The sequence below is a fragment of the Oncorhynchus masou genome, chromosome 28 (genome assembly GCF_036934945.1).
Source record: "Oncorhynchus masou masou isolate Uvic2021 chromosome 28, UVic_Omas_1.1, whole genome shotgun sequence".
Lineage (NCBI taxonomy): Eukaryota > Metazoa > Chordata > Actinopteri > Salmoniformes > Salmonidae > Oncorhynchus > Oncorhynchus masou.
This window is the reverse complement of record NC_088239.1, coordinates 74959783-74982578: the sequence shown is the minus strand read 5'-3', so window position 1 is coordinate 74982578 and position 22796 is coordinate 74959783. Positions and strand designations below refer to the sequence as shown.

Below are 22796 nucleotides of genomic sequence, written 5' to 3'. Positions count from 1 at the left end.
ATAAAGTAGAATCCATCTTTTCATAAAATATTTTGTTACTGTGATTTTTGTCAGTATATCTGTTTTATGTTTGTTACTGCTTACTGTTTGAACTCTCCTGGGTGTCTGTCTCTCTCTCTGTTTCACCTAGTTACAGTGTATTCCTCTATGACTTATTTATTCATCTTAATGCATTATACATTGGTCCGATTACCTTGGAGCTCCTCAAATGCATTTTACCCAGATCTTCCTTTCACTATTACCTGGAGGACTTGTATTTAATGGCCACAAAACATTAGCGGGTGCAGCACTGCAACATTGGATAACCAGCCTGGTCTCATAGACTAGATGTAAATGTAAATCCTGTATGTTACGTTTGGTATGGTTACTAAGACAGATGGTTAATTAAGTAGGGTGGTTGGATGGGTGGGTGTATAACGCAAACTTCTAGCGATCATAAGGTTGCAAGTTTGAATGTCATCACGGCCAACTTTAGCATTTTAGAAACTTCTCAACTACTTAGTGCTTTTTAGCTACTTTGAAACTACTTAACATGATAGCTAACCCTTCCCCTAACCCTTTAATCTAACTCCTAAACTTAACACTAAGCTTAACCCTGACCCTGACCCCTAACCCTTAGCCTAGCTAACATTAGAATTCATACCATATCGTACGTTTTGCGTCAGAATAATACGCAATGCTCTGAGACCAGGCTGGATATTCCCACATCTTGAGGCCTCAGTATGGTAAAGTACACCTTTAACTTGTGGTGCTAATGTTAGGCTAACTCAGTGTGGGAACTGGGAAGCAGTTTCAGGTTTGGTCTCATTCTCTGGCAGTCTGAATGGGAACAAATGGGCTGGAGCGAGTTGTAGGTGTGAGATTGTGAAGTCTCGCTGGGCTTGAGCTAGAGCCAGGTCAATAAATAACAGATAAGAGGGTAGAGTGACAGATGCTGCGTTGGAATGTATCCGGGAGGGATCGATAGATAGACACTTTGCACATTTTCAGAAACTTCATGTCCTCAATTAGCTACACTTCCAATCTCTGTTTCTCTCTGTTCCTTTAGTCTTTAAAGCTACACTCTGCAAGCCTCCTATGACAACAAAAACATGAATGCAGTAGTAGGTCTTCATTTTTAAGCATGACTCAATAAGACAGCTGTACTAATCTGATTATGAAGCTATTTTGAAGTCATATTTTTCCAAATCAAGGGGTGTAGGCTATTTCATTAGTTAAAATTAGTAGAAATCTTACAGACTGTGGCTCTTTCTGCTTTCCTTCTCTTTCATACGATTTGTCTGATTGGAGATCAGTCTCATTGTGGGCCAAGCACACCCATTCACCCCAGCCAGATCAGTCTTATTGTGGGCCAAGCACACCCATTCACCCCAGCCAGATCAGTCTCATTGTGGGCCAAGCACACCCATTCACCCCAGCCAGATCAGTCTTATTGTGGGCCAAGCACACCCATTCACCCCAGCCAGATCAGTCTTATTGTGGGCCAAGCACACCCATTCACCCCAGCCAGATCAGTCTCATTGTGGGCCAAGCACACCCATTCACCCCAGCCAGATCAGTCTCATTGTGCGGCCAAGCACACCCATTCACCCCAGCCAGATCAGTCTCATTGTGCGGCCAAGCACTCCCATTCACCCCAGCCAGATCAGTCTCATTGTGCGGCCAAGCACACCCATTCACCCCAGCCAGATCAGTCTCATTGTGCGGCCAAGCACACCCATTCACCCCAGCCAGATCAGTCTCATTGTGCGGCCAAGCACTCCCATTCACCCCAGCCAGATCAGTCTCTCTCTGTGCAACCAAAGTATTGCTGTGTGTGTGTGTGTGTGTGCGTGCGTCTGTGTTACAGGAAGCACTGTAGGACCCCCCACTTATAATGTGTTTGTAATTTGACACAGGAACCGGAGATTGACACTGCTGTCTGTGACCCTTAGTAAACTTTTGGTTATGAGAATGAGTGTTCTCGAAAACAGATATATGTGTTTGTATTTGTGAGTGTGTGTGTGTGCACGCATGTTGCCTAGTACTGGTACGTCTGACTTCAGGAATGGCAGCCTATGTACAGTATAGTGTGAACATAAACTTTAGAGTAGCCCCCATAAAACAGATCACACACTCTGTGTCCTCTGCTGCCCCCTTTGCGAGAGCGTTGCTATGCTAACAGGTTAGACAGCCAAGCCTGTGGACCTAAGCCCCCGTTGGCAGACAGCCCAGCTCGGACCACTGGGGGAAAATGGGGAGTCCTCCAATTCACTGAGACAGAACTGTACTCACTGCCGTTGCACTGCCTTCAAAAATGAGTGCATTGTAGGAGACGACTTGAAAAGGATGGCTGTATGAAATTATTATGCATTCGTGGGGTTTCACAAATATAGTTTTTAGTTTGTAGGCTATGTGACCATCACAACTTAAATAGCTCCTAAGCATAATTTACACAAGTTAACTATCTACATATCTTCTATTGCTTGGGTTAACATGAGGAAGTAGGTGCTTCAGGTTTTGGTGTGAGTTGGACGATACATTGGAACCAGCTGAGATAGAGTTGTGTGACCTGGTATGTCCAGTAGATGTCTCTGTCACTCCGGTGAATTGTTGCCCGAACCAACTGTTTACAGCTGTGGTTCTCAAACCTCTCCTCTGTGACCCCCAGACGTTTCATATCTTTGTTGTAGCCTTGAACTAGCTCACCCGATTCACATTCAGGGTTGATGATTAGTTGGTAAGTTGACTCAGGTGTGCTTACTCTGGAATAGATTAAATACATGGAACGACTGGGGGTCCCAGAGGAGAGGTTTGAGAACCACTGGTTTACAGTGTGAGCTGGTCTTTTCCAGATGTTTCTGCTCGCTGTGCTGGTACTTGTATGCAGGGAGTTCTTTTGAAATCTCAGGAGAAGAATGTTATAAAAAGTCTGAAAAACGTTGCACGTGTTCACAGGACATGAAACCTCTGCTTTGTAAAAATGAAAGCAGAGGTACATGAGCAATGGGAAAATAATCATCATGAATACGGTTAATGAACTTCACAGCTTTTCACAGTATCATGCTGATTTGGTGAACGTGATATTACGAATTGTCAGTGAGTTCATTTTATTTGTACATTGTGTACATTTATACATTCCTTGCAATGGCCACAGAGAACACATATCCAAACAAATTTCCAAATAAGGATGGGATAACTATCAATTAACCAAACAGTCCAAATAGTACACCCAATATGGCCACCAAACCACAACTCACGGAACATGGATTTGAATTGTAATGTATTTTATACCCATTGTAATTCAATGGCATCAGCTCCTCTAGGAATAGGGCCTGACAGTCATCCGTGCTTTATGGGAAGTCACATGACACACTGCCCTCATCAATCATCAGCAACAACTCCCCCAACCAACCACTACAGGGGATGATGTCACAAAGGGCCAGCCAGCCACCTTCCCATAATCCCCCTCCCCTCTCTCTCATTATAATGAACTCAAGGTCAACGATATGAATATGATCTAATTACCAGCAGTGTAGCTGATGAGCAACTACAAACCATGAGCGACAATTGCGGTTCATTGGCCAATGGCCGCACAAAAATGTTCTGTCCGTTACAATCAACCATTAACATGGTTTCTCGTAGCTGCGCGTGGTCTACTTGTCGAGACCTTTGTTCATGTTTTAGTTTTTTTGCCTCCATTACGCTCATAGGCAGACAAAGGGGTGCAATCATGAAGAACGTGAGGGCGGGTAAACGCCACTTCCTTTGGCAAGGAGACAATACGAGGAGTTGAATGGAGTCTGGCCTCTGGTCACCAGCATAAGGTCACGCTGTCACAATGTGAGGGGACACTAGTTGTTGTTTCTGCCTGGGTGTTAGTGTGTATGACCGCGAGGGGCCGAAGGTGTTGTGCCATGTAGGCTCATGTAGGCTAGTAGTGAGAGCTGGTTGAAGCTTAAATGTGTTGTCGTTTTGTAGCCGTCTGTGGAGTTTTCGTAGAGAAGCCTGAAACTGCGGAAAGGAAATAATGTTAAAAGTCTAGTTTTAGCCTAGTCAATGTGTTTGATTGGTTTGGTGTGTTTTGATTGGGTGCGTTTGATTGGTTTGGTTTGGCTTGAATGTGTTATACAGAGTAGTTATGTCACTGGTGACATCTATACACTCACAAATACATATAATTATGCACACACCCCTCACTCACTGATTAACCTTCAATATCAATCACAGAACAAACAAACATACACACTCTCTCTCTCTGTTTCTTTCTCTCTGTCTCTCTTTCGTCCTTTTTCTGTCTCTCTATTTCTTTCTCTTTCTCTCACTTGCTTTCTTTCACTCACTGATAAATAGCCCAGAGACACCGGAAGGATTGTAAAACGTTTGCCTGCAGACAGTACTTAGTATAATCTCTTTTGTGTTCACACAGCAAAGAACTTGAAGTCGTCAGCCACTCAGCCTTGTTAAAATACTCCAAACCAGAAGGTGGCAGTAGCGTTGTTTGGCAATGCATGTCCTTCTGTGTTGCTTAGTTAACGGTCTGGAACCCAATGTTAGCTTGCTAGCTGCTCTAATGTTGCTATTTTGTGGAAAGCCCTTGTTGATACTAGCCAGATGGCTACCGCTAACTACCTAGCAAGATGACGAAGAAACAATTTAATTCACTCTCCATAATCCCATACTGTCAGTGCAAGTCCATAGCCAAATGTTTAGCTAGCTGTTCCCATAGGAGAACACTTTTGGGTACCAGGTAGAGCCCTTTTGGGTTCTATGTAGAACCTTCTGTAGAAATGGTTCTACATGGAACCCAAAAGTGTTCTACCTTGAACTATATATCCCATTTAGCAGACGCTTTTGTCCAAAGCGACTTACAAGTCGGCTGGGGCCACTACTTTTACATATGGGTGGCCCCAGCGGGAATCGAACCCACGACGATTGGCGTTGCAAGCGCCATGCTCTACCGACTGAGCCACACAGAACTAAAAGGGTTCTACCTGCAACCAAAAATGTTTTTTCTCTAGCTAGAACAAAAATGGTACCCGCTGTGCATTTTCCACCATAATTTGCAAATAAATTCATTAAAAATCCTACAATGTGTTTTCTGGATTTTTTTTTCTCATTTTGTCTGTCATAGTTGAAGTGTACCTATGATGAAAATTACAGGCCTCTCTCAGCTTTTTAAGTGGGAGAACTTGCAAAGTTGGGGGCTGACTAAATACTTTTTTGCCACACTGTACCTTGTCTTTATTAGAAAAAAACACATTTAATTATCTGCAACATCAACAGCATCAGCTGCTGATGCTTTATTCTGGTCTGGTAGAAAGCAGATACTATTAATGCCTTGGAGTATTTATATCTGTGCCTTTCTTGAGTAACTTATAGCAGTGACATAATTTATTTTTCCATCGTTGCTATAGAAGCGGTGGGTATGTTTTGCTTCAGTGTGATAATGGTGGTAGATCAGACTCTGGGCCCCTCTGGTCATGGGGTTGATTGGTTATGCCTGGCTGCACCAATGAAACTGTACAATGCTCTAATTGTATATAAAGTTTGTGTGTGTTTTCGACATTGATACATATTTTATGTGCAAATTATAGCATTGTACATATGCTTGGATTTAAGGTTGGAGTAGTGAGTGAGTGTAACTGGACAAATAAAGACGGATGGAAAGTTTACATGCATTGTTCCCCTCAATTATATCTGGCAGGGTAAACACTGGTTTATAACTTACTCCTGTTTTCTGTGCTAACCCCATAAATGACATCAACCACTATCGCCATGTTTCCCCTCTACCATGCTTCCCTTGCTGAGGGCTCAAGGAAGCACATCCTTTATGACTGTGTACAGCATGGACGGTGTGTGCTGTACAGTACAGGGATAGGGTGTGGAAGCATCCGTCCTGAATTAAGGGTGATGAGAGCCAAATGAAGGAACATTCATGGAGGGGTTGACCAGGTGGGATAACTTGCAGACTATGAAAGGCCAAGGGAGGATGATCATGATATCATACCAGGTGGGATAACTTGCAGACTATGAAAGGCCAAGGGAGGATGATCATGATATCATACCAGGTGGGATAACTTGCAGACTATGAAAGGCCAAGGGAGGATGATCATGATATCATACCAGGTGGGATGACTTGCAGACTATGAAAGGCCAAGGGAGGATGATCATGATATCATACCAGGTGGGATGACTTGCAGACTATGAAAGGCCAAGGGAGGATGATCATGATATTATACGTCATAAAGGACATAAAGCACCAACCTCCAACCTCCCACTCAACCTTTTTTCAGAGCTAACATTTCAGCTTCTGGCGCCAGACCCTGTGACTTCTCCTCAATGCGCTTGTAATGAAACCCGACAATGGATCTGTCAGCGGTTAGCTGAGAAAAGGTAAACAGATGGGAGTAAAGGTTGGTGGAACAGGGAGGATATATGCTGTTGATGTCCAAAGCCCACCCTGTTTCACTATGGTACACGAAGTCTCAGAGACAAAGAGCATGTACATTGAGTTATGACACAATAATAGCCACAATTCATCGAAACACGTGTCGCTATAAAGAGAGAGTTTGGTCCTGATAGATGTATCATCTTGCACTGCAAATCAGTGAGACTGTGCCAGACTTGTCCAGAAGTCACTTAGGGCAAGTTCGAGTCAAGTCTTTGAGCACAAACCAGAGTCACGAACCATAGTCAACCAGAGTTGAACCGAGTGGCACAGTCGTCTAAGGCACTGCATCTCAGTGGTAGAGGCATCACTACAGACCCTGGTTTGATTCCAGGCTGTATTACAACCGTCCGTGATTGGGTGTCCCATAGGGCGGCATCATAATTGGCCCAGCTTCCTCCGGGTTAGTGTTTGGCTGGGGTAGGCCTTCATTGTAAATAAGAATTTGTTCTTAACTGACTTGCCTAGTTAAATAAAGGTTAAATAAAGTCTCAAGTCTTTGAGCATGATTCAGAGTAAAGTCTCAAGCATTTGAGGATGAGTCAGACTCAAGTCTCTCAAGGCATCCTATGTCTCTCAAGTCATTGACCATGACTCTGGGACAAGTCTCAAGTCATTGAGCACGACTCTGAGTTGAGTCTCAAGTCATTGAGCCAGAAGTCAAGTCTCAAGTCTTTGAATAAGTCAAGTCTTGAATCTTAAAGGACAATCATAGTCTCATAATCTGTTGTTGCTGCAAGACACGTCTGTGGGTTGTTGCAGTTTTATGTGTGTCTGTTCTGCCTCTATAACGACCCCTGACCTGACTCCTGACTTTGGCCTCCCCTGTGCTGGGGTGGCTTGTTAGACTGTTCTGGAGGCAGTGGGGATCAGGACATCAGATGGCTGAGAAGCTTCTTGGCTGTGAGCCCATCTCCATCCCTCTGACAGACAGTTGTTTTCCACTCTGCCAGTCAGACGCGCCGCTCGTTAATTGTTGAAAGCCTCTCAACGGGGATAAGCTTTTGTGATCAGGCGGCTGGGAGGACACCCGAGGGGTCTTCCCTGAGACAAAACACATGAATGCGTGTTATATATGCCTAGTCAGACGTGGTAGTATTTATTACATGATGAAGAGTTGACATGAGACATGAAAATGCCTGTAGCTAGAAAGTCAACGTCCCCGTTCTAACAAAACAACTATGTGAATAGCAAAGCTGTAATTACGGGGGCTGCCAATGATGCCTCAATAAATATCTCTCTGCCTATTGTGTCTTAAGGAGGGGGGGCAGGGAATGGTCACTTTGTTGCCATGGCAGCTGGCCAGTCGCTGCACCTGGCCAGTCAGGGACAGTATGTGAACAAAGGAGGTGGTGTGTGTAGCCTAGCGCTTGTTTTGCCACATCGTCGAATCCCGGTTTAGCTGCTCTTTGACACAGCAACCATTTTCTCCTTCCAGTTGAGTAGACGCAGGTCAAACACACACACCTCTCTGTCTCCTGTTGTCTGTCAGAGAGAGGAAGGAGGCTGCTCCATCCCTACATCTGGGCTTCCCTGGAGGAAGCTGCTATCTCACTGTGATGATGTACTTTTGGATTAAGTTGTGAAGCATATAGCATGCCCTTAAATGTGATCCTCTGTGGAGTGTTGACATGATACATGTCTGTATGGATGGGGGAAGATGTGGCCAGCACACTCAGGAAGTAAAATGCAGATAGAAACATATGATGATGGAGATGTGCCTGACCACCATCATCACACCTCCGTAGGTGTAGGCGGAGCCATGTTCTTATTTTCTACCGAAGGGGTATCAGGCAAAGAGCTGGAGATAAATATGGGACCGAGCATATGACCCACAGGAAGTGGAGTTGACTTATCATCCAGTGAACAGACCCCAGATCCTTCACACTTCCTGTCACATGACATGGGATCCCAAACATTTTGGTCTTCCTAGCCCTTGGTACTTATTCTTACTGTAGATTTATGTAATAGGCCAGAATATTACTTGGGCTTTAGGTTATAGAGGTTTAAAGAACATTCCCTAAACATTTGTACCGGGTTCTCCTTGATGCTCCGGGAATATTTGCTTTTTGTCCAGTGAGCACTCCCTCCTTGTCAGGCTAAACATGTTCAAGACATGAGAGGTGGCTACCTGCCTGAAAGGTTTTGGAGAATTACCAACATTTTGTATAGCAGGATGAGACATTTACCATTTTGGACGTGTCCATCTTGGAGGAGTGCCTTGGTGTCTTGGCCGGCAGTCAGAACTCACACGGGCAGGGCTGGTAGTGCGCATGAGTGCTCGGCTGTCTCCATAACGACGGAAGCTCCGCGGCGTCGGCTGAGTTTGGCTTCTGCATCTTAATATGGGTTCTGCTGCTGCTTCCTAACATACCTGGGGCACAGATTCAGTCTTATCCCCAAGCTCTTGGTTTGTAATTAGTTTGTCTGCGTTCTCATCCATCCTTTGTTTGAGTGCACTTTATTTACTGTCAGTTTATGCATTTCCCCTCCATCTTCTCTCTTTAATCCACCCATTACTGTTTCTGTCCATAAACTCTCTATATCCCGTACATATTCCAATTAATTCTTTGACCTTTTCACCTCAGCTATCCGTTTAGTTTGCCCTCATCATCACAATTGCTATCTATCCCTTAATCCCCATGCTCCTTGGCACTGACTCTCTGAAGTCCAGCCTTGTTTGCCTTCATACTGCCACCTCACGCTCTGATGAAAGGTGAAATAACACAATCCTGGCAACCGGCTTTGCATCAGACTTGATAGCGATCATCCAGCGAGGGAATTTGACATTTGTTATGTGATAAGAAAGCGCGTCTAGTCTCTGTGTGATACCGCATTCATCTTAATGTCCACATTTCCCCCGAGGCGGGATATCACACTGATAATCATTAGAAGTGTCTGGCAGAGGCACATTTTCAAAAGAGCAAAGCATTTAGATGGAGTAAGCCTCCTTTATTACAGTCATGTATCTCGTTCCGGTCAGTGGTAAATCTGAGTCATAGCTGGAATAGCACTGTGGAGCAAGTTCCCATCCCGTACATATTCCACTCTGGACGTCCTGGATGCACATCCCAGATCAACCCCCATATTTCGTTCTACCCCGGATGATCCCCCCATATTTCGTTCTACCCCGGATGATCCCTGCATATTTCGTTCTACCCCGGATGATCCCCCCATATTTCATTCTACCCCGGATGATCCCCCCATATTTCATTCTACCCCGGTCTGTTGTTGTGTCCCAGTTATGCTTTTGTGTAGAATTAACATTCATCACAAACTTCCAGAACATTTTTAAGAGCAGGTGTAGTGTACTTAGTGGTGAATTTGCGAGGCACCTTGTCCTGTGTAATTATACTTTAACAGTGACTTCTGAATTCGGTGGCTGATGTGGTGTTCTATGGTTCAGGCATGCCATCGGGTGACCTTACACATGAGAGAGACGCATAGAACAGGAAAAACAGCCGTGTTAGAGTGCTCTTTTTGTGCTATGTGCAGTGGAAAGAGACTGCTGACTGTATATTCCCTGCTCATGCATACATTTCCCAATGCAGTGCTCTTAAACTGGTCAGCCATGGCCCTCAGCACTGTAGGCACACACACACACCAACACACATACATGATTTGTCCATTGTGTCGTAGATGTTTATGTTAGATGATCACACACACACAAAGCATCACCACTGACCTTGGCAACAGAGGTCCCTTGGAAAAGAAAGCATGTAGAAGCTTGTTTTCTTCCCTCTCTGGTACTCAATCATTAATAGTCCTCTCTCTCTCGCCCCTGGCTCATACAAACATCACACACACACACACACACACACACACACACACACACACACACACACACACACACACACACACACACACACACACACACACACACACACACACACACACACACACACACACACACACACACACACACACACACTCCAGTAACACTCCATAGCCTTCTATCAGCAGCTGTTCAGAGAGGAGAGCGAGGGAGTGGTGAGTACCTGCTCGCTGATTCGCCTCCTACACCCCAGCACTCCTTTAAGGTTTACAATGTGTGAGTGTCTCAAAGTAGTGGACAGGCATGCTCTAACGTGTAGCAGCATGTCATAAGGATCTTACAGCAACTTTAAGACCAAGGAAAAGACAAGGAGAGAGAGTGGCGGAGGAGGAGACAAGGAGAGAGAGAGAGACAGAGAAGGAGACCAGGAGAGAGAGAGACGGGAAAAAGAAAGAGACAAGGGGAGAGAGAGAGACAGAGGAGACAAGGAGAGAGAGACGGAGAAGGAGACCAGGAGAGAGGGAGACGGGAAAGAAAAAGCGACAAGGAGAGAGAGAGACGGGAAGGAGAAAGAGACAAGGAGAGAGACAAAGAACGAGAAAAAGACAAGAAGTGAGAGAAAGACAGAGAAGGAGACAAGGAGAGAGAGAAGGGAAGGAGAAAGAGACAAGGAGAGCGAGAGAAGGGGAGGAGAAAGAGACAAGGAGAGAGAGAGAAGGGAAGGAGAAAGAGACAAGGAGAGAGAGAAGGGAAGGAGAAAGAGACAAGGAGAGAGAGGGAAGGGAAGGAGAAAGAGACAAGGAGAGAGAAAGAAGGGAAGGAGAAAGAGACAAGGAGAGAGAGAGAAGGGAAGGAGAACGAGACAAGGAGAGAGAGAGAAGGGAAGGAGAAAGAGACAAGGAGAGAGAGAAGGGAAGGAGAAAGAGACAAGGAGAGAGAGAAGGGAAGGAGAAAGAGACAAGGAGAGAGAGAGAAGGGAAGGAGAAAGAGACAAGGAGAGAGAGAAGGGAAGGAGAAAGAGACAAGGAGAGAGAGAGAAGGGAAGGAGAAAGAGACAAGGAGAGAGAGGCAGGAAAGAGAGAGTCTGAGTAGAAAGAAGAGGCGTCTACTTGGTCTACTTTTTAAATTTTTCCCCTTCGTTCATTTTGGAAAACAACAAGTGAGAAAAATAGATAAAGGAAAGTGCAGCAGAAGACTCATAAGGAGAGATCTCTTTGGTTCAGCTTCGCTCTGAGAGCTGGAGGACCACAGCCCCAGCCAGGGGCGCCCTGCCACCCAAGCCCAAGCCAAGACTCTGTCCCTGGGGCCGCATGGGGTCCAAGTCCCCCTTCAGCCTCCACCGAGCCCTGGTCCAGCCCATGATGATGTGCATGCTGGATGTTCCTCTCATACTGGACCACCTGGTAGGTGTCTGGTGTGGACACTGAGAGGGGATCACTGACTGTAGGTGTCTGGTGTGGAGACTGAGAGGGGATCACTGACTGGGTGTCTGGTGTGGAGACTGAGAGGGGATCACTGACTGTAGGTGTCTGGTGTGGAGACTGAGAGGGGATCACTGACTGGGTGTCTGGTGTGGAGACTGAGAGGGGATCACTGACTGTGGGTGTCTGGTGTGGAGACTGAGAGAGGGGTGTCTGGTGTGGAGACTGAGAGGGGATCACTGACTGTAGGTGTCTGGTGTGGAGACTGAGAGGGGATCACTGACTGTGGTGTCTGGTGTGGAGACTGAGGGGAGACTGAGAGGGGATCACTGACTGTAGGTGTCTGGTGTGGAGGGACACTGAGAGGGGATCACTGACTGTGGGTGTCTGGTGTGGAGACTGAGAGGGGATCACTGACTGTGGGTGTCTGGTGTTTGGTGTGGAGACTGAGAGGGGATCACTGACTGTAGGTGTCTGGTGTGGAGCATGAGAGGGGATCACTGACTGTAGGTGTCTGGTGTGGAGACTGAGAGGGGATCACTGACTGGGTGTTTGGTGTGGAGACTGAGAGGGGATCACTGACTGTAGGTGTCTGGTGTGGAGACTGAGAGGGGATCACTGACTGCAGATGTCTGGTGTGGAGACTGAGAGCTAGGACAGTGGTAGTGTGGGAATCTGTTGTGACTGCTTACAATATGCTTGTGTAATATGCTACAGTTCACCTTTGAATTGAATGCATATGCAAACTGATATGCACTCTACAGTGTGCACATTATCTGGACAGTGGCGTGAGGATTTTTTAATTATGTACTATTTCTCTGATCCTCGGTCAGTTTCCTGTTATGTGGTAGAATCTGTGAGTTAACACCGGTTGGTGGGTAGGAGGTGGAGAGGAGACAGCCTATCAGGTCAGGTCGCTCTTTTAGGCTTTGATCAGCATGGTTTTGCCATGGTAACAGGTCAGGTGCCCACTCAGGCAGGTCCTAAGTGAAGTACTTTATTCTTATTTGCCAGGAGAAAGAATGTAGCTGTACAGTTGAAGTCAGAAGTTTACATACACTTTGGTTGGAATCATTAAAACTAGTTTTTCAACCACTCCACAAATTTCTTGTTAACAAACTATACATTTGGAAAGTCGGTTAGGACATCTACTTTAAGTAATTGTTCCAACAATTGTTTACAGACAAGTTATTTCACTTATAATTCACGGTATCACAATTCCAGTGGGTCAGAAGTTTACATACACTAAGTTGACTGTGCCTTTAAACAGCTTGGAAAATTCCAGAAAATGACGTCATGGCTTTAGAAGCTTCTGATAGGCTAATTGACATAATTTGAGTCAATTGGAGGTGTACCTGTGGATGTATTTCAAGGCCTACCTTCAAACTCAGTGCCTCTTTGCTTGACATCATAGAAAAATCAAAAGAAATCAGCCAAGACCTCAGAAGAAAAATTGTAGACCTTCACAAGTCTGGTTCATCCTTGGGAGCAATTTCCAAACACCTGAAAGTACAACGTTCATCTGTATAAACAATAGTAGGCAAGTATAAACACCATGAGACCACACAGCCGTCATAACACTCAGGAAGGAGACGCGTTCCGTCTCCTAGAGATGAATGTACTTTGGTGTCGAAAAGTGCAAATCAATCCCAGAACAACAGCAAAGGATATTGTGAAGATGCTGGAGGAAACAGGTACAAAAGTATCTATATCCACAGTAAAACGAGTCCTATATTGACATAACCTGAAAGGCTGTTCAGCAAGGAAGAAGCCAATGTTCCAAAACTGCCAAAAAAAGCCAGACTACGGTTTGCAACTGCACATGGGGACAAAGATCGTACTTTTTAGAGAAATGTCCTCTGGTCTGATGAAACAGAAATAGAACTGTTTGGCCATAATGAACATCGTTATGTTTGGAGGAAAAAGGGGGAGGCTTGCAAGCCGAAGAACACCATCCAAACCGTGAAGTACGGGGGTGAAGCATCATGTTGTGGGGGTGCTTTGCTGCAGGAGGGACTGGTGCACTTCACAAAATAGATGAAATCATGAGGAGGGATGATGTGGATATATTGATGGAACATCTCAAGACATCAGTCAGGAAGTTAAAGCTTGGTCCCAAATGGGTCTTCCAAATGGACAATGACCCCAAGCATACTTCCAAGTTGTGGCAAAATGGCTTAAGGACAACAAAGTCAAGGTACAAAGCCCTGACCTCAACCCATTGAAAATTTGTGGGCAGAACTGATAAAGCTTGTGTGAGCAAGGAGGCCTACAAACCTGACTCAGTTACATCAGCTCTGTCAGGAGGAATGGGCCACAATTCACCCAACTTATTGTGGGAAGCTTGGGGGAGGCTACCCGAAACGTTTGACCCAGGTCAAACAATTTAAAGGCAATGCTACCAAATACTAATTGAGTGTATGTAAAATTCTGATCCACTCGGAATGTGATGAAATAAATAAGAGCTGAAGTAAATCATTCTCTCTACTATTATTCTGACATTTCACATTCTTAAAATAAAGTGGTGATCATAACTGACCTAAGAAAAGGAATTTTTACTAGGATGAAATGTCAGGAATTGTGAAATACTGAGTTTAATTGTATTTTGCTAAAGTGTATGTAAACTTCCGACTTCAACTGTATTTATGTGTGCACTGACGCTATTATTAACACGGCACAGGGCAACAGCCTTTCATGGATGCTCATTGAATCAGGATTGAGTAGCATTGTAGCAAGCAAGCAACACAATACAAAACATGATCTCGTGTCACTTTGATATAATGATCTACAACCGAAAGTGGCCATTTTACTATGTAAAATGTGTCACAATGACAAGTTATTGTCGGAACGTTTGAAGTAGGTTCAGAGGTATCTGGCGTGCGTGTGAATCCATTGCGGTCAACTTCAGACATGTTCTGTGTGTGCTGGTTTGTGTGATGTGTGTTTGTTTTTATAGTTCAGGTCATGTATGATTGATGTAAGGTAGTTCTAGAAAGAGAAGGCACTATTAGTGAGTGACAAAACTAAGTAGCAAAAGTAGGATAATTTCCCATCTTTCCACAGACACCAGCCAACCAGCTTTGACTGAATTAGTTTCTCCTTGCCCTGTAAGTGGACCCATCACATTAGAAGTATATGGCTCGTGCCATGTCATGACATGCTTGGACCACCTAATGAGATGTGCCTTTTGTTAAGTAAATCAGTTGTTAAATAAGGTGAAAAGGAGACTGGAGTGCCACTTTAATGGTTTCATGCCATTGTTATTTCTGTATTTTGAAAGTTGCATATCTTGAAAACTTGAGCGCTGTCAAAGTAAGCATTTTGGGACTGGTATTTCTATTTTGACACAAGTTTGGAAAGTCACCAGATCATTTCCCATCTTACTTGGCAAATTTTCCAGTGGTTACTTTTATTTATTCAGACAACCAGGCTTTTGCCAAAACTCCTCTTCATTTCCCAATTCACAAGCCCACCCGGCCCAGCTATAGTATCAGCCAGGCTCTGTTCCTGGATGTGGTGTCCCAGAGATAAGAGGTGGAAATTGGGAGTCTGTATTGTTGTCAGCCCCCTTGGAGTTCTTATCAGCTCCAGTGTCATTACTCTGTAGTCTCTGTAATTTCCAGTATCTTCTCTGCTCCACCTTTCTAATGACAACTTATTTACATTTCTCAACCGAGAGGGGGAGAGGGGGAGAAGGAGAGGGGAGAGAGAGGGGGAGAAGGGAGAGGGAGAAGGAGAGGGGGAGAAGGGAGGGAGAAGGAGAGGAGGGGAGAGGGGGAGAGAGGGATAAGGAGAGGGGGAGAAGGGAGGGGGAGGAGGAGGGGAGGTCGACCACATCTGTAATGATGACCTCTGCTCTGCTGTACAGTAGGTTGGGGGAGAGAGAATAAGAGAGAGAGAAAAAGAGAGTTCCATGTTTTATCCCCAAGCATTACTTTGTGAGCGTCTTTAAAAGTGTTGAACTTATCATACTATTTTTATGACACTGAATATCCACAGTATCTCATTTTTAAGATGTGAAAGATATTGATGACCTCTGCTGTGTGAGTGAGAGTGAGAGTGAGAGAGTGCGAGAGTGAGAGAGAGGGTGGGTGGTTTGGTCACCTACAATAGTGGGTAAGGGAACAGTTTATTCCAGTGCATCCTGAATGCTTTGCAGTTCAGAGCTGGTGGACTCTGGCTGGTTTCAAATACATTTACCAGTGTAGTAATTGCAGTTCTTTGGCTGTCCTCATAGGAGAACCCTTTGGGGCGGCAGTGTAGCCTAGTGGTTAGAGCGTTGCAAGTTCAAATCCCCAAGCTGACAAAGTACAAATCTGTCATTCTGCCCCTGAACAGGCAGCTAACCCACTGTTCCTAGGCCATCATTGAAAATAAGAATTTGTTCTTAACTGACTTGCCTAGTAAAGTAAAATTAAATAAAGACAAGGCAAGGTGAGGTGACACTGGGAGAAATGCTCTTCCATTACACTCTTGGAAAGAAAAGGTGCTATCTAGAACCTAAAAGGGTTCTTTGGCTGTCCTCATAGGAGAACCCTTTGAATAACCCTTTTTGGTTCCATGTGGAACTCTTTCCACAGATGGCTCTATGTGGAACCCCAACGGGTCCCACCTAGAACCAAAAAAGGTTCTCTGTGGGGACAACGAAGAACCCTTTCAGAACCCTTTTTTTAAAGAGTTTATACAAGTGTGTCTGTACTCGTTGGGACGGTTTCCCGGATGAAAATTAAGAATATTTTTAGTCCAAGAATTGGTTTATTCTGTGTATGCATGCTATGTTCAAATTAATGTCTCTCATCTAGACAGCAAAACATGTTTGATGAGCAAAAAATAAGAGGAAATCTCTGCAGTGCTTCACCCATTGGTGATGACAGATGTTGATAGCTCCCACACCATTATATAAAGTGCTTGAGAATCATAAAAACGACCGAACAAATGCACCGCAGCAGCACACAAGCTATTTCCGCTACAATAAAAATGTAATATTCTGGGATCACAAAAAAGCCTATCCAACTAATAAAATGGCGTCCTATAATTATTTTCTGAACCTCACCTGCAGGTTACCGTGGATACTGACAAAGCGTTTAATTATAGCCCATAGTAAGCCTCCACAAAGCAACAGGGAAGAGCCTCTATGCCCTGTCATTGGTGTTACATAACGACAGGAGCCAGGACTGAGTACCACACCAGTGTTACACCATAATCATGACTACTATATCACCCCCCGTTGTTGTGCTACAGGGACTGTTCGCTAACAGTGTGTGAACGACCTTGGGGTCCCATCTCTTTCCCACCCAGTAAATGACAACCATGTCTTCTTTGGTTAGTAGTAGACTCTGTGGTCTTCATCTGGGTTTATCTTCCCTTTGCATGTTTTCCCTTTTTTTTTGCCCAGTAATTCCTGTTGTGTTTGAGTGGAACTCTGCATATGTGGGAAAAGGGCTAGCCAATCGGAGTGCATGTTGTCTTAATTTGACCAGCCTTGTTTGACACACGGCCCGCTAAGGGATGGATGGGAAGAGGATGGATGGAAAGTTATCACATTTTATTTGTAACATGCTTCGTAAAATATACAGTGGGGAGAACTAGTATTTGATACACTGCCGATTTTGCAGGTTTTCCTACTTACAAAGCATGTAGAGGTCTGTAATTTTTATCATAGGTACACTTCAACTGTGAGAGACGGAATCTAAAACAAACATTCAGAAAATCACATTGTATGATTTTTAAGTAATTAATTTGCATTTTATTGCATGACATAAGTATTTATTGTCTTGCAATAAAATGCAAATGAATTACTTTTAGGATTTTTTATGAATTTATTTGCAAATTATGGTGGAAAATAAGTATTTGGTCACCTACAAACAAGCAAGATTTCTGGCTCTCACAGACCTGTAACTTCTTCTTTAAGAGGCTCCTCTGTCCTCCACTTGTTACCTGTATTAATGGCACCTGTTTGAGCTTGTTATCAGTATAAAAGACACCTGTCCACAAGAACGGTGAGCAAAAATCCCAGAACCGGACTTCCCGGGTGGCGCAGTGGTTAAGGGCGCTGTACTGCAGCGCCAGCTGTGCCATCAGAGACTCTGGGTTCGCGCCCAGGGTCTGTCGTAACCGGCCGCGACCGGGAGGTCCGTGGGGCGACGCACAATTGGCCTAGCGTCGTCCGGGTTAGGGAGGGCTTGGTCGGTAGGGATGTCCTTGTCTCATCGCGCACCAGTGACTCCTGTGGCGGGACGGGCACAGTGCGCGCTAACCAAGGTTGACAGGTACATGGTGTTTCCTCCGGCACATTGGTGCGGCTGGCTTCCGGGTTGGATGTGCGCTGTGTTAAGAAGCAGTGCGGCTGGTTGGGTTGTGTATTGGACGACGCATGACTTTCAACCTTCGTCTCTCCCGAGCCCCCGTGGGAATTGTAGCGATGAGACAAGATAGTAGCTACTACAACAATTGGATACAATGAAATTGGGGAGATTTAAAAAAAATAAATCATAAAAATAAATCCCAGAACCACACGGGGGGACCTAGTGAATGACCTGCAGAGAGCTGGGACCAAAGTAACAATGCCTACCATCAGTAACACACTACGCCACCAGAGACTCAATTTCCACCATAATTTGCAAATAAATTCATAAAAAATCCTACAATGTGATTTTCTGGATTTTCTTTCCTAATTTTGTCTGTCATAGTTGAAGTGTACATATGATGAAAATTACAGGCCTCTCTCATCTTTTTAAGTGGGAGAACTTGCACAATTGGTGGCTGACTAAATACTTTTTTGCCCCACTGTATGTATATGTCGTGGCAAGAAAAAGTATGTGAACCCTTTGGAATTACCTGTACCTCTGCATGAATTGGTCATAACATTTGATCTATCTTCATCAAAGTCACAACAATAGACAAACACAGTCTGCTTTTAAACTAATAGCACACAAACAATTATATGTTTTCATGTCTGTTATTGAACACAGTGTGTAAACATTCACAGTGCAGGTTGAAAAAAGTATGTGAATCCTTGGTTTGAATAACTGGTTGACCCTACTTTGGCAGCAATAACCTCAACCAAACGTTTTCTGTAGTTGCGGATCAGACCTGCACAACTGTCAGGATGAATTTTGGACCATTCCTCTTTACAAAACTGTTTCAGTTCAGCAATTTTCTTGGGATGTCTGGTGTGAACCGCACTCGAGGTCATGCCACAGCACCTCAATCGAGTTGAGGTCAGGACTCTGACTAGGCCTCTCTAGAAGGCGTAAGCCATTCTGTTGTTGATTTACTTTTGTTTTGGGTCGTTGTCCTGTTGCATCACCCAACTTCCGTTGAGCTTCAATTGGCAGACAGATAGCCTTACATTCTTCTGCAAAATGTCTTGATAAACTTGGGAATACATTTTTCCTTCGATGATAGCAAACTTTTCATGCCCTGAGGCAGCAAAGCAGCTCCAAACCATGATAATCCATTCACCATACTTTACAGTTGGGATGAGGTTTTGTTGTTGGTGTGCTGTGAATTTTTTTCTCCACACATAGTGTTGTGTGTTCCTTCCAAACAACTCAACTTTAGTTTAATCTGTCCACAGAATATTTTGCAAGTAGCGCTGTGGAACACCCAGACGCTCTTTGCGAACTTCAGACATGCAGCGATGTTTTTTTTGGACAGCAATGGCTTCTTCCGTGGTGTCCCCCCATAAACACAAATCAAATCAAATTTTATTTGTCACATACACATGGTTAGCAGATGTTAATGCGAGTGTAGCGAAATGCTTGTGCTTCTAGTTCCGACAATGCAGTAATAACCAACAAGTAATCTAACTAACAATTCCTAAACTACTGTCTTATACACAGTGTAAGGGGATAAATAATATGTACATAAGGATATATGAATGAGTGATGGTACAGAGCAGCATAGGCAAGATACAGTAGATGGTATCGAGTACAGTATATACATATGAGATGAGTATGTAAACAAAGTGACATAGTTAAAGTGGCTAGTGATACATGTATTACATAAGGATGCAGTCGATGATATAGAGTACAGTATATACGTATGCATATGAGATGAATAATGTAGGGTAAGTAACATTATATAAGGTAGCATTGTTTAAAGTGGCTAGTGATATATTTACATCATTTCCCATCAATTCCCATTATTAAAGTGGCTGGAGTTGTGTTAGTGTGTTGGCAGCAGCCACTCAATGTTAGTGGTGGCTGTTAAACACCATTCTTGTTTAGTGTTTTTCGTATCATACTCGTCAACAGAGATGTTAGCATGTTCCAGAGATTTCTGTAAGTCTTTAGCTGACACTAGGATTCTTCTTAACCTCATTGAGCATTCTGTGCTGTGCTCTTGCAGTCATCTTTGCAGGATGGCCACTCCTAGGGAGAGTACCAACAGTGCTGAACTTTCTCCATTTATAGACAATTTGTCTTACCGTGGACTGATGAACATCAAGGCTTTTAGAGATACTTTTGTAACCCTATCCAGCTTTATGCAAGTCAACACCTCTTAAATTTGGGTCTTCTGAGATCTCTTTTGGTCAAGGCATAGTTCACATCCAGCAATGCTTCTTGTGAATCGCAAACTCAAAATTTGTGAGTGTTTTTTATAGGGCATGGCAGCTCTAACCAACATCTCCAATCTCATCTCAAGGATTATACTCCAGGTTAGCTGACTCCAATTAGATTTTGGAGAAGTCATTAGCCTAGGGGTTAACATACTTTTTCCAACCTACACTGTGAATGTTTAAATGATGTATTCAATTTAGACAAGAAAAATACAATTTGTGTTTTATTAGGTTGAGCACAGTATGTCTATTGTTGTGAGTTAGATGAAGATCAGATCTAATTTTATGACCAATTTATGAAGAAATCCAGATCATTCTAAAGGGTTCATTTTCTTTTTCTTGCCATTGTTTAACTAGGAATAGAGTGACTAGGCAACAGGATAGATAATAAACAATAGCAGCCGCGTTTGTGATGAGTAAAAAAAGTTTTTTCAAGGAGGTTCAATGCAGATAGTTAAATAGTTAACCAAATAGCTACCTGGACTAACTACATATTTAGCATCCTTATGGCTTGGGGGTAGAAGCTGTTCAGGGTCCTGCTGGTTCCAGACTTAGTGCATTGGTACTGCTTACCGTGTGGTAACAGAGAGAACAGTTTATGACTTGGGTAGCTGGAGACAATTTGTAGGGCCTTCCTCTGACGTGCCTGGTATAGAGGTCCTGGATGGCAAGGAGCTCGGCCCCAGTAAAGTACTGGCAGTACGCTTTACCCTCTGTAATGCCTTGTGGTCGGATGCCAAGCAGTTGCCATACCAAGCAGTGATGCAGCCAGTCAAGATGCTCTCAATGGTGCAGCTGTAGAAAGTTTTGAGGATCTGAGGGCCTGTAGTCGACAATCCGCTCCTTTGTCTGGCTGACGTTGAGGGAGAGGTTGTCCTTGCACCACACTGCCAGGTCTTTGACCTCCTCCCTATAGGCTGATTGACCATTGTCGGTGATCAGGCCTACCACGGCATATCGTAAATAAACTTAATGATGGTGTTGGAATCGTGCGAGGCCATGCAGCCGTGAGTGAACAGGGAGTACAGGAGGGGACTAAGCACGCACCCTTGAGGGGCCCCCGTGTTGAGGGTAAGCATGGCGGATGTGATGTAGCCTACCTTCACCACCTGGGGGAAGCCCGTCAGGAAGTCCAGGAAGTGTTCAGTCCCAGGGTCCTTAGCTTAGTGATGAGTTTGGATGGCACAATGGTGTTGAATGCTGAGCTGTAGCCGATGAACAGCATTCTCACATAGGTGTTCCTCTTGTCCTGGTGGGAGAGGGCAGTGTGGAGTGCAATTGCGATTGCACAATACTGTACATTTATTGGGGCAGTATGCGAATTGGAGTGGGTTCAGGGTGTCTGGGATGATAGTGTTGATGTGAGTAATGACCGGCCTTTCAAAGCATTCCATGGCTACAGACATGAGTGCTACAGGGCGATAGTAATTTCGGCAAGTTGCCTTTGCGTTCTTGGGCACAGGGACTATGGTAGTCTGCTTGAAACATGTAGGTATTACAGACTGGGTCAGAGAGAGGTTAAAAGTTCAGTGAAGACACTTTCCAGCTGGTTAGCGCATGCTCAGAGTATTTGTCCTGGTAATCCATGGGCGAATATTTACCTGTTTAAAGGTCTTAACCACATCGGCTACAGAGCGTGATCACATAGTCGTCAAGAACAGCTAGTGCTCTTGCATGGTTCAGTGTTGCTTGTCTCGATGCGAGAGAAGGTATTTAGTGCATCTGGTAGGCTTGCGTCATTTACATTTGTCATTTAGCAGACGCTCTTATCCTGAGTGACTTACAGTCATGAGTGCATACATATTTTGTATGGGCCCCTGTGGGAATTGAACCCACAACCTTAGCATTGCAAGCGCCATGCTCTACCAACTAAACCACATGGGACGTTGTCACTGGGCAGCTCGCGGGTGGGTTTCCCTTTGTAATCCGTGATAGTTTGCAAGCATTTCCACATTCGACCAGGGTCAGAGTCGGCATGCTAGGATTCAATCTTAGTCATTTATTGATACGTTGGCTGTTTGATGGCTCGTCAGAGGTCGTAGCGGGATTTATTAGTGTCCTGCTACTTGAAAGCGGCAGCTCTAGCCTCTAGCTCGGATGCTGCCAGTAATCCATGGCCTCTGGTTGGGATATGTATGTATGGTCATGGTGGGGACAATGTCGATGCACTTATTAATGAAGCCAGTGACTGATGTGGTAAACACCTCAATGCCATTGGATGAATCCTGGAACATATTCCAGTCTGTGCTAGTGAAACAGTCCTGTAGCTTAGCATCCTCTTCATCAGACCACTTCCATATTGGGCACGTTACCGGTACTTCCTGTTTGAGTTTTTGCGTGTAAGCAGAAGGATATGGTTTTATAAATACATTTGATATGGTCAGATTTGCAAAATGGAGGGCGATGGTTTGTATGCATTTGTAACAAAGACGCTGAGAGTCATTTAATAAACCAATGAACATGGAACGAGACAACATCGTAGTGGTGTCTTAATATAGATATGGAAACAATACTGACTTGGGAAAAAAACTTAAGGGAGTGCCAGATATAGTCCAGGTGTGCCTCGTGAAGTGCAGGTGTGAGTAATGATAGATGCCAGGACCGGTG

The 22796-nt window shown here is 44.4% G+C and overlaps 1 protein-coding gene across 2 annotated transcripts in view; it reads left to right on the top strand.

Annotated features, from left to right (window-relative positions):
* LOC135518280 (ral guanine nucleotide dissociation stimulator-like) overlaps positions 1-22796 on the top strand; it is an 87841-nt gene that overhangs the window by 3452 nt on the left and 61593 nt on the right. The window contains exon 1 of one of the 2 annotated variants that reach the window (XM_064943337.1): positions 10498-11608. The exons of the other annotated variant lie outside the window; for it this stretch is intronic. Within the exon in view, the coding sequence (XP_064799409.1) occupies positions 11516-11608 (93 nt within the window). The 5' untranslated portion in view covers positions 10498-11515. Of the gene's footprint in view, positions 1-10497; positions 11609-22796 lie in introns of those variants that run through there. 2 annotated transcript variants of the gene reach the window in all.